An 18,749-nucleotide genomic window follows, 5' to 3' on the forward strand; every position below is an offset into this window, starting at 1 on the left:
TTTTGGTTCTGGAAGCCTGGTGAAGAGGTCCAACTAACTCTCTCCAAAGAAATACCAGATAACTCTCTCGAGAAAGCCGCGGTGAGGGCCGCCTCTCTCTCCAGAAAGCTTCTGGGTGCTGTTCTCCTTAGTCTACAGGGGCTGAAGACAAACCACAAACTAAAAGCTGCTGTTAGCAATATAACTCTCTCCGGAAAGCTGCTAAAATGTATCTGCCCCGTGCTGTACCTGTCCTGGGAGGTCTGATGGGACTTTGATATTTTCTGATCTGCCCCTGTGCTGTACCTGTCCTGGGAGGTCTGATGGGACTTTGATATTTTCTGATTCTTCAATTCAAATCAACTGTTGAATAAACTTTCACTTCCTGGAATTTGCTCTTTGCTGAGCTCTGAGTCTGGGGAAAGTTAGCATTGCCGCGGATGCAACATTACAGCCTCAATATTAAACTTGTAGTGATATACCGTTCACCTTCCAGAACGGAATCTCCGACGTCTTGCAGACGCTGGCTCCACATCCTGACTGCTGTTCTTTGGAGTTCCCTCCGAGTGACAGTGCTTCGCTGATTTGAAAGGTCAAACTGAGTAAAACCATTCCTAGATTCCAAATTCATACCCAGTAAAGCACGGTCACTTCCTCTTTCTCTCTGCAGAAAGCACTTTCCTGCCTTTAATGTGGTTAAAAGCTTCAGTGTTATACTCCCAGAGCGGACCCCAGCAGTGACTCAGATACTGGACAGAAACCCCAATACTTATTTTAATTTTTTCAGACTGTGAGGAAAGGATTCTTCGCTCCAGGACTGATTTCACAAAGAAATAGGCATATGGCAAATTTAAACAAGCTTTATTACTAACACAATATTAAAATCTTTAATGCCACACCAGTAACTAACTTACAATTACCCTTAAACAAAGCGAATCAATTCAGTGACCCTTAACTGCTATCTTTATTCCCACTCAAACAACAGAACCATCTCAGTTCCCAATCCACTGTTAAATATAGTGAGCACTCAGGAATTCTCGCTCTGGAGTGAGGTCTTGAAACTCCACTTTGAGTTTGAGAGATCTTTTGAGACTTCTTAAAGAAAGAAACTTGACTCCCTGTCAGAATGATGGAGAACCTCTGGCTGTATATTTTCAGAAACCTTCTCAGCCCCCCTTCCAGCCCAAGCCAAACCTTAACACCTGACTGCATCATCCGCTGGTCCCTCCCAGTATCTAATTCATCTTATTAAACCGAACACAGTGGGTGGGATTCTCTGCTGCCCGATGCCGATATTGTAATTGGCGATTAGGCGGAGAATCCACTCCGACGACAAAACCGGGGCAGGCGCCCGTTTGACGCCGGTTTGCGAATTTCCGTCCGCTCCGAAATGGCATCATCATGTCGCGTGCCGTTGCAACAGCGTTGGCGCATCATCGGCAGCCCCTCCCACGATGCTCCGCCCCCAATGGGCCGAGTTCCCGACCGTGCAGGACACGTGAGGTCTCAGTGGTCAGGAACCCGGCGTTGTGACTGCGGACTGTGTCCAGCGCTGCTACACTCGACCGGGGTCTGTGCCGCTGGCCGGAAGGTCTTCCGTGAGGGCTGGGGGGACTGGTGGGAGGTGGCCAGGTGATGGCCGTTGGGGTTGAGGATGGCGGGTCGGGCCCGCGTGCGGCCGACGCCGTGTTGTACTGGTCACCGCTGCAGGTCATCGCCTTGCGCAAGCAGGGCCAAGGACCCGGCCATTCTCTGGCCATTCTCGGCGCTGGAGCAGCACCAATGCGAACCGGAATCGGTGAGGGGTCAGCGGCGATTCTGGCGTCGTAAAACGCCCGGGAATTCTCCGTTCCAGCCGGCACATAGCCGCTGAAATGGAGAATCCTGCCCAATGCCTCTAGGTAGAACTCTGCAGGGAACCCTCACAATCTAAATCATTGTCCATTACCCCAAACGTTTACAATGCTTTCATTGAACCTCTGGCTCCAAAAGGCCCAGCTGTCGTGCAAACCAGCATTTTAAAAACACTACTGCAGCAGTCACACACACTAACCCAGGATTTTAACCCTTACAGCACCAAATACATATAATACAATGGGCGGGATTTTCCTATCCCACGGCGGATTGGAGAATCGCCGGAGGGGGGGTGGGGGGGGGGGTGGGGGGGGCGCGAATCCCGCGACACCGCTCGGACCCCGGCCCGACGATTCTCCGGCAACCGGAGAATTGGCACCAATAGCGCCGCCGCAGTCGGCGTGGCGCCGGTTGGGGGCCGCTCAACACGGCGCCCCCACCCCCCCACATCGGCTATTCTCCCCACACGATGGGCCGAGTGCCCGCCGGGTCCGGTCAGGTTCCACCGGCGTCATTCTCGTGTGGTCCTACCCGGCGGGACCTCGGCATTCTGGTGGCGGGGGGGGCGCCTGGTGGGGGGCGAGGGGGAATCCGACTCCAGGGGGGGCCTCCACGGTGGCCTGGCCCACGATCGGGGTCTACCGATCGGTGGGTAGGCTTATCCCAGTGGGGGCCTATGTTCCTCCGCGCCGGGCCCCTGTAGGTCTCCGCCATGTTGCGCGGTGCCGGCGCGGAGATGGCAATCCACGCGCATGTGCGAACTCACACTGGCCGTGCGTCCGCCTGTATCGGCAGCGGGAGCTGCGTGAAGCGCTCCAGTGCCGTGCTGGCCCCCTGTGCGGCGCAGGATCGCTGATCCTAGGGGCTAGATGACACCGTCGTAAAACCCTCCGCTATTTACGACACCGTCAACACTTAGCCCCAAGATCAGACTATCCCACACAATATATCTGAAATACCCAGTTTCATCACATCCGTCATAGCTAGATGTTTATAAACATTCCAATTTGATACACAGCAGGGTCCTTGAGATCCAGTCAAGTGTGAAGGGAAATTAAATTAAACAATCCAGACAGCATTCTGTGTGCAAGCTGTCAATCACAGCCCAGTACAGGCAATGTCATATTGATGTGAATGAAAGCCTTGCAGATCAAAGCTCTGAGGGGGTTTAAACCCAGCTGATGTGGTTTTCGCTTTCTAGGAATTTACAGCCGCTGCTTTCTCTGCCTGAGGCAGCAGGTGGAGTGCACAGGTGAGTTCGACAGCAGTAGGTTTTTCACTGTCTCTTTCTGGACTGGTCTCTGGCTTCCAGAGACAGGGGTCTCTGTTATGGGGGGGTCTCTTGTGGGGAGCTCTGTTGTGCAGGGTGCGTGGGTTCACTGCTGGGGCTCTCTAATGGAGGGTGTCTGGTGGGGGTTCTGTTATGGGGGGGTCTCCAGTCGATGCCCCTCTTATAGAGAGTCTCTGTTGGGGGCTCTGTTATGGGGGGTTTCTAGGGTGGGAAGGATTTGCATTGTGGGGAGGGATCCTCTGATGCAACGACAACAATCTCTCCCTCAATGTCAGCAAAATTAAGGAGCTGGTCATCGATTTCAGGAAGCAAAGTGTCGTACACACCCCTGTCTGCATCAATGGGGCAGAGGTGGAGATCATAGTGGTTACCACTGTTGCTTCAAAGCGCTAGGGACCCGTGTTCGATTCCCGGCTTGGGTCACTGTCTGTGTGGAGTCTGCACGTTCTCCCCGTGTCTGCATGAGTTTCCTCCGGGTGCTCCGGTTTCCTCCCACAAAAGATTTGAACAGACTGTATAGTTGATTGCTGGGAAGTATGTTTCCCAGGGTTATTATTTGCTGTAACCTGTTTTGATACATGTTTGTAATAAAAGACATTTTTTTAAAAAAGAAAGCAAAACAGCACTTATACCAGCATGTCCACATTGACTCTTACCAACTTTTACAGATGCACCATAGAAGGGCAGCACGGTAGCATTGTGGATAGCACAATTGCTTCACAGTTCCAGGGTCCCACACACACATACACACATCGACACAGACCCATGCAGACAATTACACAGACGCAGATACACACTCACAGATACACAGACGCACACAGAAACACAGGCACACACAGACATACACAGACCCCCACACACACACACACACAGACACACGCAGACCCACACAGAAACACAGACCCACACACACACAGACCCACACAGATACACAGACCCACACACAGACACACACAGACACACGCAGGCCCACACAGATACACAGACCCACACAGAAACACAGGCACACACAGACATACACAGACCCACACACACGCACGCAGACCCACACAGAAACACAGACCCACACAGAAACACAGACCCACGCACACACAGACCCACAAATACACAGACCCATACACACACACACACACAGACACACGCAGACCCACACAGAAACAGACCCACACACACACAGACCCACACAGATACACAGGCCCACACACAGACACACACACACACAGACACATGCAGACCCACACTAAAACACAGACCCACATACACAGACAGGCACACACTCACACACACACACAACACAGAGGGCAAATGGGTGGTTGAGAGGGAAATAAATTATTAATAAAATAAAAGGATAAATTGATGCACTGGGATAGCTTCTGGTTAATGTCTTTCTGAGGTTCAGCTTTCAGTTTGGTACTTTGTCCTTCTAGGCCTGAGATGGTTTTCCCTGTTAAGGTTGTTTACTTTCCCTGTGGATTCGGGATTAGTTCAAATTCACCACGAAGGATGTGCTGGTTTAGAACACTAAAGCAGTTCTTCAGATGCGAGCGAGAGAGAGAGACTGCCACTTCTGCCACTTCTGCCCAGCTCTCTCAGAATCCCCGCGGAGGAACCAGAACACTGCCCCTGTGGCCAGCACACAGGTCGCCATCCATCCAATCTGACCAAATTCCTCCAAACCTGGCTTCCTTGATTCACTCGGAGCCGATGGGGCTGACTTCTCCTCGTCAAACATGAAACCTGGGAACACACCATGGCCTGACCAGCACTCTTCATCTCAAAGGCACATTCCAATTGTTGGTTCACGGACCAAAAATAACAATAAGAAATGAGAAGGGGACTAAACAGGAAGGACTCTGTGAGCAGGTACATATCCTCAAATCAGCATCATTAAAACAGACTGTTGCGTCATTATCACGTTCCTGCTTCTGGGTCTGCTGTGTGGAGATAGCCACCGAATCCCCCATTACACCAGTAACTTCATTAAAATATTCCATTTGCTACAAAGCTCTTTGGGATACCAAGGTTGCGAACGGTGCGATAGAAATTCATGTTCTTTTTCGTTCCACACAATACTCTACAGAAAGGGGAATACCTCAGGATGCGGAGGTGAATACTTGTGTGAACTTGCGGGGTCCACCTACCAGGTCTGGGAACTTGCTTCCCTCCATAGACCAGCCTTGCCCCTTCCTTCACCCCTGTAGCGCAATACTCAATCAGCTTGTCCAAATGGGCCTTGTGGTTCTGAGGCCCATGGTCTGTTGATCGGTCCAAAGGATCGCCAATTCTCATTTTCTTTACTTCTTCCACCTGTGAGATATTAAAATAGAATAAAGGAGAAAAACGAACTAGAATCTGACAGCACACAACCAGGGGCTTTTCACAGAAACTTCATTGAGGCATACTTGTGACAATAAGCAATTATTATTAGGTGTCTTGGGCCTTCATTTCATGCTTTCTCTGAAAAATTGCACATTGACAGTGCAGCACTCCCTCAGTACTGACCCTCTGAAAGTGCAGCACTCCCTCAGCACTGACCCTCTGACAGTGCGGCGCTCCCTCAGTACTGACCCTCTGACAGTGCAGCACTCCCTCAGCACTGACCCTCTGACAGTGCGGCACTCTCTCAGTACTGACCCTCTGACAGTGCGGCACTCCCTCAGTACTGACTCTCTGACAGTGCAGCACTCCCTCCGTACTGACCCTCTGACAGTGCAGCACTCCCTCAGTACTGACCCTCTGACAGTGCGGCACTCCCTCAGTGCTGACCCTCTGACAGTGCGGCACTCCCTCAGTACTGACCCTCTGACAGTGCGGCACTCCCTCAGTACTGACCCTCTAACAGTGCGGCACTCCCTCAGTACTGACCCTCTGACAGTGCAGCACTCCCTCAGTAATGACCCTCTGACAGTGCAGCACTCCCTCAGTACTGACCCTCTGACAGTGCAGCACTCCCTCAGTACTGACCCTCTGACAGTGCAGCACTCCCTCCGTACTGACCCTCTGACAGTGCAGCACTCCCTCAGTACTGACCCACTGACAGTGCGGCACTCCCTCAGTGCTGACCCTCTGACAGTGCGGCACTCCCTCAGTACTGACCCTCTGACAGTGCGGCACTCCCTCAGTACTGACCCTCTGACAGTGCGGCACTCCCTCAGTACTGACCCTCTGACAGTGCAGCGCTCCCTCAGTACTGACCCTCTGACAGTGCAGCACTCCCTCAGTACTGACCCTCTGACAGTGCAGCACTCCCTCAGTACTGACCCTCTGACAGTGCAGCGCTCCCTCAGCACTGACCCTCTGACAGTGTAGCACTCCCTCAGTACTGACCTTCTGACAATGCAGCACTCCCTCAGCACTGACCCTCTGACAGTGCAGCACTCCCTATGTACTGACCTTCTGACAGTGCAGCACTCCCTCAGTACTGACCCTCTGACAGTGCAGCACTCCCTCAGTACTGACCCTCTGACAGTGCGGCACTCCCTCAGTACTGACCCTCTGACAGTGCAGCGCTCCCTCAGTACTGACCCTCTGACAGTGCAGCACTCCCTCAGTACTCACCCTCTGGCAGTGCAGCACTCCCTCAGTACTGACCCTCTGACAGTGCAGCACTCCCTCAGTACTGACCCTCTGACAGTGCGGCACACCCTCAGTACTGACCCTCTGGCAGTGCGGCACTCCCTCAGCACTGACCCTCTGACAGTGCAGCACTCCCTCAGTACTGACCCTCTGGCAGTGCGGCACTCCCTCAGTACTGACCCTCTGACAGTGCGGCACTCCCTCAGCACTGACCCTCTGACAGTGCAGCACTCCCGCAGTACTCACCCTCTGGCAGTGCGGCACTCCCTCAGCACTGACCCTCTGATAGTGCAGCACTCCCTCAGCACTGACCCTCTGACAGTGCAGCACTCCCTCAGCACTGATCCTCTGACAGTGCAGCACTCCCTCAGCACTGACCCTCTGACAGTGCAGCACTCCATCAGTACTGACCCTCTGACAGTGCAGCACTCCCTCAGGACTGATCCTCGGACAGTGCAGCACTCCCTCAGCACTGACCCTCTGACAGTGCAGCACTCCCTCAGGACTGACCCTCTAACAGTGCAGCACGCCCTCAGTACTGACCCTCTGACAGTGCAGCACTCACTCAGCACTGACCCTCTGACAGTGCAGCACTCCCTCAGCACTGATCCTCGGACAGTGCAGCACTCCCTCAGCACTGACCCTCTGACAGTGCGGCACTCCCTCAGTACTGACCTTCTAACAGTGCAGCACTCCCTCAGTACTGACCCTCTGACAGTGCAGCACTCCCTCAATACTGACCCTCTGACAGTGTGGCACTCCCTCAGTACTGACCCTCTGACAGTGCAGCGCTCCCTCAGTACTGACCCTCTGACAGTGCAGCACTCCCTCAGTTCTGACCCTCTGACAGTGCGGCACTCCCTCAGTACTGACCCTCTGACAGTGCAGCGCTCCCTCAGTACTGACCCTCTGACAGTGCAGCACTCCCTCAGTACTCACCCTCTGGCAGTGCGGCACTCCCTCAGCACTGACCCTCTGACAGTGCAGCACTCCCTCAGCACTGACCCTCTGACAGTGCAGCACTCCCTCAGCACTGATCCTCTGACAGTGCAGCACTCCCTCAGCACTGACCCTCTGACAGTGCAGCACTCCCTCAGTACTGACCCTCTGACAGTGCAGCACTCCCTCAGGACTGACCCTCTGACAGTGCGGCACTCCCTCAGTACTGTCCCTCTGACAGTGCAGCACTCCCTCAGTACTGTCCCTCTGACAGTGCAGCACTCCCTCAGCACTGACCCTCTGACAGTGCAGCACTCCCTCAGCACTGACCCTCTGACAGTGCTGCACTCCCTCGGTACTGACCTTCTGACAGTGCAGCACTCCCTCAGCACTGACCCTCTGACAGTGCAGCACTCCCTCAGTACTGACCCTCTGACAGTGCAGCACTCCCTCAGGACTGACCCTCTGACAGTGCGGCACTCCGTCAGTACTGACCCTCTGACAGTGCGGCACTCCGTCAGTATTGACCCTCTGATAGTGCAGCACTCCCTCAGTACTGAGCCTCTGACAGTGCTGCACTCCCTCAGTACTGACCCTCTGACAGTGCTGCACTCCCTCAGTACTGACCTTCTGACAGTGCAGCACTCCCTCAGCACTGACCCTCTGACAGTGCAGCACTCCCTCAGTACTGACCCTCTGACAGTGCAGCACTCCCTCAGTACTGAGCCTCTGACAGTGCTGCACTCCCTCAGTACTGACCCTCTGACAGTGCAGCACTCCCTCAGGACTGACCCTGTGACAGTGCGGCACTCCGTCAGTACTGACCCTCTGACAGTGCAGCACTCCCTCAGTACTGAGCCTCTGACAGTGCTGCACTCCCTCAGTACTGACCCTCTGACAGTGCTGCACTCCCTCAGTACTGACCTTCTGACAGTGCTGCACTCCCTCAGTACTGACCCTCTGACAGTGCAGCACTCCCTCAGGACTGACCCTGTGACAGTGCGGCACTCCGTCAGTACTGACCCTCTGACAGTGCAGCACTCCCTCAGTACTGAGCCTCTGACAGTGCAGCACTCCCTCAGTACTGACCCTCTGACAGTGCAGCACTCCCTCAGTACTGACCCTCTGACAGTGCAGCACTCCCTCAGTACTGACCCTCTGACAGTGCGGCACTCCCTCAGCACTGACCCTCTGACAGTGCAGCACTCCCTCAGTACTGACCCTCTGACCGTGCAGCACTCCCTCAGTACTGAGCCTCTGACAGTGCAGCACTCCCTCAGTACTGACCCTCTGACAGTGCGGCACTCCCTCAGTACTGACCCTCTGACAGTGCGGCACTCCCTCAATCGGTGAAGCTAAAGTCGCCGCAGTCCCAGGTGACCATAAGCTGCTTTCCCCTTTGAGGGGGAGAGCTGGCTGGCGGTGATTTAACCTGAGGCGAGGGGCGAGGTTGAGCAGGTGGGGCCTTGAGGACTAATCTCCCTCAGTTCTGCGCTGTGAGTGTCAGGCTGATTGCTTGTCCTCAATTCCTGGAGTGAGACTTCGAATGCACAGTTGTTGGGTTCAGAGGTTATGATAGCCACTGAAGCAACATTGACATGGGTCGTGTTTGAGAGTTTTATTTGCTCTGCTTGATAACTGAACGGGCAGTGAACTGGACGACTTACCACCTTGTGCAGAAACTGGTCGTGAATAGATTCCTCCAGGAAAAGTCTGCCCGCAGCAATGCAGTTCTCCCCCTTGTTGAAAAACACAGCCCCCATTCCCTGGAAACAGATGGCAAGAGGGAAATACATCTTTACGTTATTATCAACCTCAGCATATTGGTGGCACTGGTCGCCGGGGATTATGGCCCAGCCCCAGTGTTTTAAAAAAATATATATTTATTAAGAATTTTTTAACAAGATTTTCAACCTTACAAACCCCCCCCCCCCGTAACACAAAAGAAACAAAGTTTGTGTAGCAAGACATGAACTTGGCAAGTCAATGTGATACAGAACTTTGTACATTGGATTCCTCCCGTACATTTCAGTTTTCCGCATCATTCATGTATTTTCTTGCTCAAATGCCCCCCAGAAAAAAAAACCTTCCCCCTCCCTCCCTCCCCCCCCCCCCCAAGAAAGATATCCCCCCTTTCCCCCCCCCACCCCCCCCACACCCCCTGGGTTGCTGCTGCTGCTGTCCGACCTTCATCTAATGCTCCGCGAGATAATCTAGGAACGGTTGCCACCGCCTGTAGAACCCCTGCGCAGACCCTCTCAAGGCAAACCTTATCCTCTCCAACTTGATAAACCCAGCCATATCGTTTATCCAGGCTTCCACGCTGGGGGGCTTCGCCCCCTTCCACGTTAACAAGATCCTTCGCCGGGCTACTAGGGACGCAAAGGCCAGAATGCCGGCCTCTTTCGCCTCCTGCACTCCCGGCTCGTCCACTACTCCAAATATTGCTGGCCCCCAGCTTGGCTTGACCCGGACTTTCACCACCTTAGATACTATTCCCGCAACTCCCCTTCAGAACCCCTCCAGTGCCGGGCACGACCAAAACATATGGACATGGTTCGCCGGGCTTCCTGAGCACCTCCCACATCTGCCCTCCACCCCAAAGAACCTACTCAGCCTCGCCCCCGTCATATGCGTTCTGTGAACTACCTTAAACTGTATCAGGCTGAGCCTGGCACACGAGGAAGAGGAATTAACCCTACTCAGGGCATCAGCCCACAGCCCCTCCTCCCCCAGCTCCTCCCATTTACCCTTCAGCTCCTCTACCAAAGCCTCCCCCTCTTCTTTCATCTCCTGGTATATCGCCGACACCTTGCCCTCTCCGGCCCAAAATCACCCTGTCTTGAATCCCCTGTGCCGGGAGTAGCGGGAATTCCCTCACCTGCCGCCTCACAAACACCCTCACTTGCATGTACCTGAAAGCGTTTCCCGGGGGTAGCCCAAACTTCTCCTCCAGCGCCCCTAAGCTCGCAAACGTCCCATCGATGAACAGGTCCCCCATTCTTCTGATCCCTGCCCAATGCCAGCTCTGAAACCCCCCGTCCATCCTTCCTGGGACAAACCGATGGTTATTGGATTGGATTTGTTTATTGTCACGTGTACCGAGGTACAGTGAAAAGTATTTTTCCGCGAGCAGCTCAACAGATCATTAAATACATGAGAAGAAAAGGGAATAAAAGAAAATACATAATAGGGCAACACAACATATCCAATGTAACTACATAAGCACTGGCATCGGATGAAGCATACAGGGTGTAGTGTTAATGAGGTCAGTCCATAAGAGGGTCATTTAGGAGTCTGGTAACAGCGGGGAAGAAGCTGTTTTTGAGTCTGTTCGTGCGTGTTCTCATACTTCTGTATCTCCTGCCCGATGGAAGAATTTGGAAGAGTGAGTAAGCCGGGTGGGAGGGGTCTTTGATTATGCTGCCCGCTTTCCCCAGGCAGCGGGAGGTGTAGATCTCGGCGGAGGATCTCTGATCGGGGACCACACCGAGGCTCCCAACGCTCCCCTGTGTCGTCTCCACTGCCCCCAGATCTTTAGCGTTGCCGCCACCACCGGACTCGTGGTGTACCTTGTCGGCGAGAGCGGCAGCGGTGCCGTCACCAGCGCCCCCAGGCTCGTTCCTTTGCAGGACGCCATCTCCAACCTCTTCCACGCCATCCCCTCTCCCTCCATTACCCACTTACGGATCATCGCCACGTTGGCTGCCCAATAGTAGCCACCCAGATTCGGCGCCGATCCCCAGTGTTAACCACAGCGTGGGACTGGAGTCACATATGTGTCCAGGCCAGATAAAGAGGGTTTTTTTTCTTGGAAGGAACCTGTTTTTCTTAATGATTTTTACGACAACTGAACTGCGTCTTCTGGTACCGCTCGCCAAATTAACCAGATTTATTACATTCCATTCCAGAACATTCCCTCATGCGACTCCAACCCATGATCAATGAATTGCCAGCTGCCCTTGTAACAATGATGCAGTATGAGGAGGTTGGGTGTGGGGGGGTTGGTTTGAGGGGGGGCTGGGTGTGGGGTGGTTGGGGGTTTGGGTGTGGGGGGGGGGGGTTGGGTGTCGGGGCCGGGTGTGGGGGGGTTGGTTTGAGGGGGGGTTGGGTGTGGGGTTTGTGGGGGGGTTCGGTTGTGGATAGGTTGGTTGGAGGGGGTTGGGTGTGGGGGGGGGGCTGGTTGTGGGAGGGGCTGGTTATGGGGGAGTTGGGTGTAGGGGGTGTTGGGTATGGGGTGGTGTTGGGTGTGGGGGGATTGGTTGTGGGGTGGTTGGGTATGGGGGGAGGTTGTGTGTGGGCGGGTTGGGTGTGGGGGGCTGGGTGTTGGGGTGTTGGTGTGGGGGGGTTGAGTGTGGGGGACTGGGTGTGGGGGGGGGTTGGGTGTGTGGGGGTTGGGTGTGTGGGGGGGGTTGGGTGTGTGTGAAGGGGGGTGTGTGTGGGTGTGTGTGTGTGGGGGGGGTACTGTACTGGGTAGTTCTGTCTGTCTGCAGCCCACATTGTTCACTCAGTGTGACCTTGTACAGAGGGGGCAATCTTACCCTAATCCCCTGGGCGGGGTACTCAGCCAGATGGGCTGGGACCCCCACCCCCGCTGCTGTAATATTCTTCTCTCCCCTCAATGCAGAACAAGATTGAATGGAATGTAGAACCAGAGACTTGCCTGACCCAGAATACAATGGATTAGGTTAAAAACTCTGTTAATTCAAATGCTTCGTTCTGCCAAAGTTTGAGTTTTATCTGCTTACCGTACGCACGGCCTTATCTAAATCACAGTCACTGAAGATAATGAGCGGAGATTTTCCTCCCAGCTCCAGAGAGACTTTCTTCACATTAACCAGTGCACAGCTGCAGAGGAAAAGAAATCATAGTTTACAAGACACAGTTTTAAAATTCCTGTTCTTGTTTGCAGATCCTTCCACCCTCGCTCTGTAATGACCTCCATCTCTGCATCACTCCAAAATGATTTTGTTCACTCATTTATGGGATGTGGGCATCGGTGACAAGGTCTGGCATTTATTGCCCATCCCTATTTGCCTTTCAGAAGGTGGGGGTGAGCTGCCTTCTTGAACCTCTGCAGTCCCTGAGATGCAGGTACACCCACTGTGCTGTTAGGGAGGGAGTTCCAGGATGTTGCCCCAGCGACAGTGAGGGAACGGCCGATATATTTCCCAGTCGGGGTGGTGAGTGACTTGGAGGGGAAGCTCCAGGCGGTGGGGTTCCCAGGTATCTGCTGCTCTAGATGGTGGAGTTTGGAGGTTTGAAAGGTGCCGTGTAAGGAATCTCGATGAGTTGCTGCAATGCATCTTGTAGATGGTACACACGGCTGCCACTGTGCGTCGGAGCTGGAGGGTTTGAATGTTTAAGGGGCTGGATTAAGCTCAATCAAGTGGCCTGCTTGTCTTGGATGGTGTTGAGCTCCTTAAATGTTGAGAGATCCCTGTCCTCCTCCAAATCTGCCTCCCTACGATTCCTGGTTTGTTCACCTCCACCAGTGGCTGTGATTGTGGGGATTTGGATGAGCTGACAGTTGATGGTAAACCAGGAGCGTATTGCGATGGTCAGGATTGAACATGACGCTGGCTTTTCAGAACCTGTTTAGCTCGTCGAGAAAATAGAGTGAAGACCACCAAACTGATTGGTCCCACATCTTCCAGATCCAATGTCTGATATTCCGACCAGGAATCTTTCCTCTCCACCCCTCCCAATTTATTGAATCCTTATTGTAAAGGGTGGGGGTGGAAGAGAAGTCTTTCAATTTGGGTGTGCTTTCTTTGGAGTGTCTGTATCAACCACTCAACAAAGGAATCAATGAGACCTTGTTAATAGCATTTGGTCGAACAGGTCAGGGAACATCTTAATCCTCAGAGAGAAAAGTCATTCACAAGCAGGTGCTTCAGCAGTAGAGGTAACTTCAGCTTGAATCTCACAAGTTGACCCTTGCGAAGGTGCATCACACCAATATTTTCCGCAGTTCCCCGGGAACATTACTGGGTTCATCCTCGGGGCAGTTTGCTGTGGCACTACTTTCATCTGTAGCCGACGGACAAACCGACTAGGGCCAGGTTGGCGCACTGGGCAATAAACACCAGCCTAGCCAGCGACGCCCACATCCCAGACAATAATTAGAAAAATTATTTCTTCTTTAATGAAATCAGGATGATATTTGCTGGTCTCATCTGAGAAGTCTCCAGTTACCTTTTCATAATTTGTTTCCCTATTGGCGTTGACCCAGTGAAGCCAAGCTTCCTCACATCTGGATGGTCAGCTATTCTCTGTCCAATCAACGAACCTGCCAGACAGAAAAATCACCTCTCAGAAAGCAGAGATAAATCCCGGAGGACACTGAGAGAAACAGCCGGGTTTACAACCCGGTCACTGGTCCGGGAATCTGAGTGTTGGGCAGCTGGAGCTGGTGACGGTGCCAGCACTGGCCCACCTATGATCCAGGAGGTCATGAGTTTGAATCCTGCTCCAGAGCATTGAGCCCACAATCGGGCTGACACTCCCAGTGCAGTCCTGATGAACTGCTGCACTGTCTGAGATGCCTTTCAGGAGATCTGGGCCCCCCTGGGCCCTCTCAGGTGGGTGAAAAGGGTCCAATGGCACCATTTTATATGGGCGGCACGGTAGCAGAGTGGTTAGCATTGTTGCTTCACAGTGCCACTTATCAGGTGAGGCGGGGGGACGAGCCCCGAGGGGCTCTCTCTTCTGGTCGGAAGTGCCCGGGCGGGAAGGCAGGAGAATGGGGGTGAGAAAGATATCAGCCATCATTGAATGGCGGAGCAGGCTCGATGGGCTGGATGGCCTAATTCTGCTCCTATGTCTTATGGTCTTACGGCCAGGGTCCCAGGTTCGATTCCCGGCTTGGGTCACTGTCTGTGCGGAGTCTGCACGTTCTCCCCGTGACTGCGTGGGTTTCCTCCGGGCGCTCCGGTTTCCTCCCACATGTCCTGAAAGACGTGCTTGTTAGGTGGATTGGACATTCTGAATTCCCCCTCTGTGCACCCGAACAGGCGCCGGAGTGTGGCGACTAGGGGCTTTTCACAGTAACTGCATTGCAGTGTTAATGTAGGCCTACTTGTGACAATAAAGATTATCATTATTCTGAAGAATAACTGGAGTGTTCAGGCCTCAATCAACATCACTGACAGGACAGATTATCAGATCGCTGTTGTGGGATCCTGCTGTGTACAAATTGACTGCAATTGCCCCTACATCACAACAGTGAATATGTTTCTGCAAAGTACGTCATAGGCTTTGAACTCCTTTGCAATGTGCTGAGGATGTGAAAGGTGCTATAGAAATGCATGTCTTTCTTTCTTGCGACTCGCTGCTCCGGCATTGGGGTGTAGTGTGAGTGCACGGTTTCAGACTGATCTTTGACTGCTGGCCGAGAAGATCATTCAAACCTTCTTTATTTTTAACTCATTTTAATGATTGACTATCTCCAGGTCTCTAGATTGCTGTGGTTTGCCGCCAAGCACCAACTATGTGCCCACTGACTTGGTGTCTCTCAATGTTTGCCATTCTGCCTACCTACCTGCTCCTGGTAAGATGTTGACAACACCCTTTGGGAAGCCAGCCTTCACCGTCAGCTCGGCAAATTTCAAAGCTGTCAAAGGGGTTACCTGTTGGAATGAATTAGATGTTCCTGCATCAGTGAAGTTTCTCTGAGATGCCTCATTCACCCTCCACATCCCAGCCTCGACAGAGAAGACAAATCTCTCCCACACCTATTGTACCCACAAGCTCAGTCTCTACCTGAGGTCCTTGCTTCGCTCATTGTCATATCGTCCATGGACACCACCAAGTCATCGTATCCATTATCTGGCTGTGCCAGTCCATGGTCCAAACAGAAAGGAACGCAGGCACGAAAAGGGCATGTCTCACCAATTAACTCTTTTCACTTTGAAGAAAGTTGGAGTCTCAATCAGAAGTTGTGTCAACTATTCAGCTACAATTAGACCTAGTGGACTGTTTTTAATTAAACTGCTTCGGCACAGTTACCATATTATTACTGAGAAATGGGCCCAGGACGAATATCTTCAATGCTCATATATTTAAGGTTTTACATCAAGGTGGCATGGGACCCTGAGGTCAATTATATAGACACTAGTTCAGAGGTTCAAAGCTGTGATCTTTCCGATCTCTGTAGCTCAGGTTTTGGGAGCTTACAATTCAGTGAATCTATCTCCAAAACAGTGCGCCAATGTTCGAATTTGGCTGTCTGCTGTTGGTCTATCTATTCTTAAATAATAATAAGAGTATTGCAGAGAAAAGGCACGATGGCGAAGCTTTTTGTTTTGCATTCATCAGGACAATTGACAAGAATCACTACGTGAGGTTAGGTGACTCGGTCACACCAACAATGTGTGCACCAAGGACGACACCGATCGCGATGAGGCAAAAGGTCATCAACGAGCTGCATCGAGTGACAGGAATGACGAGGCCGCAGAATGGGTTTCAGCAACGTTAGCCACGGTGAAAAAGGGTGGTACGCTGAGACTATCATGAAATGCACCGAGCGGGTTAGTCAAGAGACGGAGCTCTTTCTCAAAAGAGAGGAGATTCTGTTCCTCACGGAATATGACAGCTTTTATTTTTCACACTGCCTGGGGCCCAAATCAAATTGGGAGGGTGATGACCAGGACATCACGTGACTATGTGATGACTCGGTTAGGTAGAGCGTCATGGGGGATGGAGCTCGGCAGAATTACCTGGGATCTTGGGCAGAGTAGGGGTGTGAATGAGAGTTTGCAATGTTTAGTTAATAAATCTCCTGTTTGTTGAAGTCCCGTGTGCAGTCCGTCCATTTAACAGATCGCGCAGAACAACACCAGGGAACGGAACAGGAAGATCATCAATGAATCAAAATAGTAATGCCTTGACCAATCACAAACTGCCTGGTTGGCACAACAATAATTTAGCCCATTGCAGGAAGATGGTGTGAAATGGCCCACTTACCTGTGCTGGCTTCAGCACCACAGTGTTACCAGCGGCAAGGCAGGCGGCAGTCTTCCACGCCAACATCATGAGGGGATAGTTCCATGGGATCACAATACCACACACCCTGTTCCAACAGAAAGGCCAGAGTCACCAGCGATCGATGTTGTTGTAAAAATAACATAGTTTTTTTTTAAATATATATTTTATTAAAGTTTTTCGATCAACCAAGAATTTTTCCATTTTTACAACTTTGTAACAGGAGTTACATTGATCGTTTTTAAAATAATATATTAACTAACGGCAAGTGCCAACACAAATAAAAAGAAAAATGAAAAGAAATAGTAACAGATAACTATGAACAACAAATATGTAACAACACACAAAAACCCCCAAAGACCCGAATGCACCCTCCCCCTCCCCCCCCCCCCCCCTCCCCCCTGGGTTGCTGCTGTTGTCTTTCCTATTTTCCCTTATCGCTCTGCGAGATAGTCGAGGAACGGTTGCCACCGCCTGGTGAACCCCTGAGCCGAACCTTTTAGTGCGTACTTTATCCGCTCCAATTTTATAAACCCTGCCATGTCGTTTATCCAGGCCTCCACGCCCGGGGGTTTAGCTTCTTTCCACATAAGTAGAATCCTTCGCTGGGCTACTAGGGACGCAAAGGCCAGAACATCGGCCTCTCTCGCCTCCTGCACTCCCGGCTCATCTGCAACCCCGAATATAGCCAACCCCCAGTTTGGTTCGACCCGGACCCCCACCACCTTTGAAATCACTTTTGTCACACCCACCCAGAACCCGTGCAATACCGGGCATGACCAAAACATGTGGGTGTGGTTCGCAGGGCTTCCCGCGCACCTCCCGCAGCTATCCTCCGCCCCAAAAAACCTGCTCAATCTTGCTCCCGTCATATGCACCCTGTGTAGTACCTTGAATTGGATCAGGCTGAGCCTGGCACACGATGAGGAATTTACCCTACTTAGGGCATCTGCCCACAGCCCTTCCTCAATCTCTTCCCCCAGCTCCTCCTCCCATTTTCCTTTCAGTTCCTCTATCATCGTCTCCCCCTCGTCTGTCATTTCCCTGTATATATCGGACACCTTACCATCACCCACCCATACCCCCGAAATCACTCTGTCCTGGATCCCTTGCGCCGGGAGCTGTGGAAATTCCCTCATCTGTTGCCTCACAAATGCCCTCACTTGCATATAACGAAATTCATTCCCAGGTGGCAACCCGTATTTTCTGTCAGTGCTCCCAGACTCGCGACCGTCCCGTCCAAGAACAAGTCCTTCAGTTGCGCAATTCCTGCTCGCTGCCAAGATTGAAATCCCCCGTCTATCCTTCCTGGGACAAACCTGTGGTTGTTCCTTATCGGGGACCACACTGAGGCCCCCGTCACTCCCCTATGTCGTCTCCACTGCCCCCAAATCTTCAGAGTCGCCACCACCACTGGGTTTGTGGTGTACCTTTTCGGGGAGAACGGCAGCGGCACCGTCGCCAGTGCTTTTAAGCTAGTTCCCCTACAGGACGCCATCTCCAGCCTTTTCCACGCCGCTCCTTCTTCTTCCCTCATCCACTTACATATCATAGACACGTTAGCGGCCCAATAATAATCACTCAGACTCGGCAGTGCCAATCCCCCCCTATCTCTACTGCGCTGCAGGAACCCCCTCTTTACCCTTGGGGTCTTTCCGGCCCACACAAAGCTCATGATGCTCCTGTCCACCTTCTTAAAAAAGGTCTTTGTAATCAGTATGGGGAGGCACTGAAACACAAAGAAACCTCGGGAGGACCACCATTTTAACCGCCTGCACCCTGCCCGCCAATGACAGGGGCACCATGTCCCACCTCTTAAAGTCCTCCTCCATCTGCACTACCAGTCGTGTCAAGTTAAGCTTATGCAAGGTTCCCCAGTTCCTGGCCACCTGGATCCCTAAATACCGGAAATCTCTTGTTACCCTCCTCAGCGGCAGCTCGTCTATTCCCCTGCCCTGTTCCCCGGGGTGCATCACAAACAGTTCACTCTTCCCCATATTCAGTTTGTATCCCAAAAACTCTCCAAACTCCCTGAGTGTCTGCATTATCTCAGGCATCCCCTCCACTGGGTCCGCGACATATAACAGCAGATCATCCGCGTATAATGACACGCGATGTTCTTCTC

The 18,749-nt window shown here is 52.4% G+C and overlaps 1 protein-coding gene across 1 annotated transcript in view; it reads right to left on the reverse strand.

Moving 5' to 3' along the window:
• The window catches only part of aldh1l1 (aldehyde dehydrogenase 1 family, member L1), a 133,776-nt gene that overhangs the window by 3,847 nt on the left and 111,180 nt on the right, over positions 1-18,749 (reverse strand). Inside the window, exons 15-20 of the mRNA XM_072473105.1 lie at positions 16,607-16,712; positions 15,183-15,270; positions 13,838-13,931; positions 12,388-12,487; positions 9,307-9,405; positions 5,266-5,431 (exon numbers count right to left, since the gene is read on the reverse strand). Coding sequence (XP_072329206.1) covers positions 5,266-5,431; positions 9,307-9,405; positions 12,388-12,487; positions 13,838-13,931; positions 15,183-15,270; positions 16,607-16,712 — 653 coding nt within the window. The remainder of the gene's footprint in view (positions 1-5,265; positions 5,432-9,306; positions 9,406-12,387; positions 12,488-13,837; positions 13,932-15,182; positions 15,271-16,606; positions 16,713-18,749) is intronic.

The sequence above is a fragment of the Scyliorhinus torazame genome, chromosome 13 (assembly GCF_047496885.1).
Source record: "Scyliorhinus torazame isolate Kashiwa2021f chromosome 13, sScyTor2.1, whole genome shotgun sequence".
Lineage (NCBI taxonomy): Eukaryota > Metazoa > Chordata > Chondrichthyes > Carcharhiniformes > Scyliorhinidae > Scyliorhinus > Scyliorhinus torazame.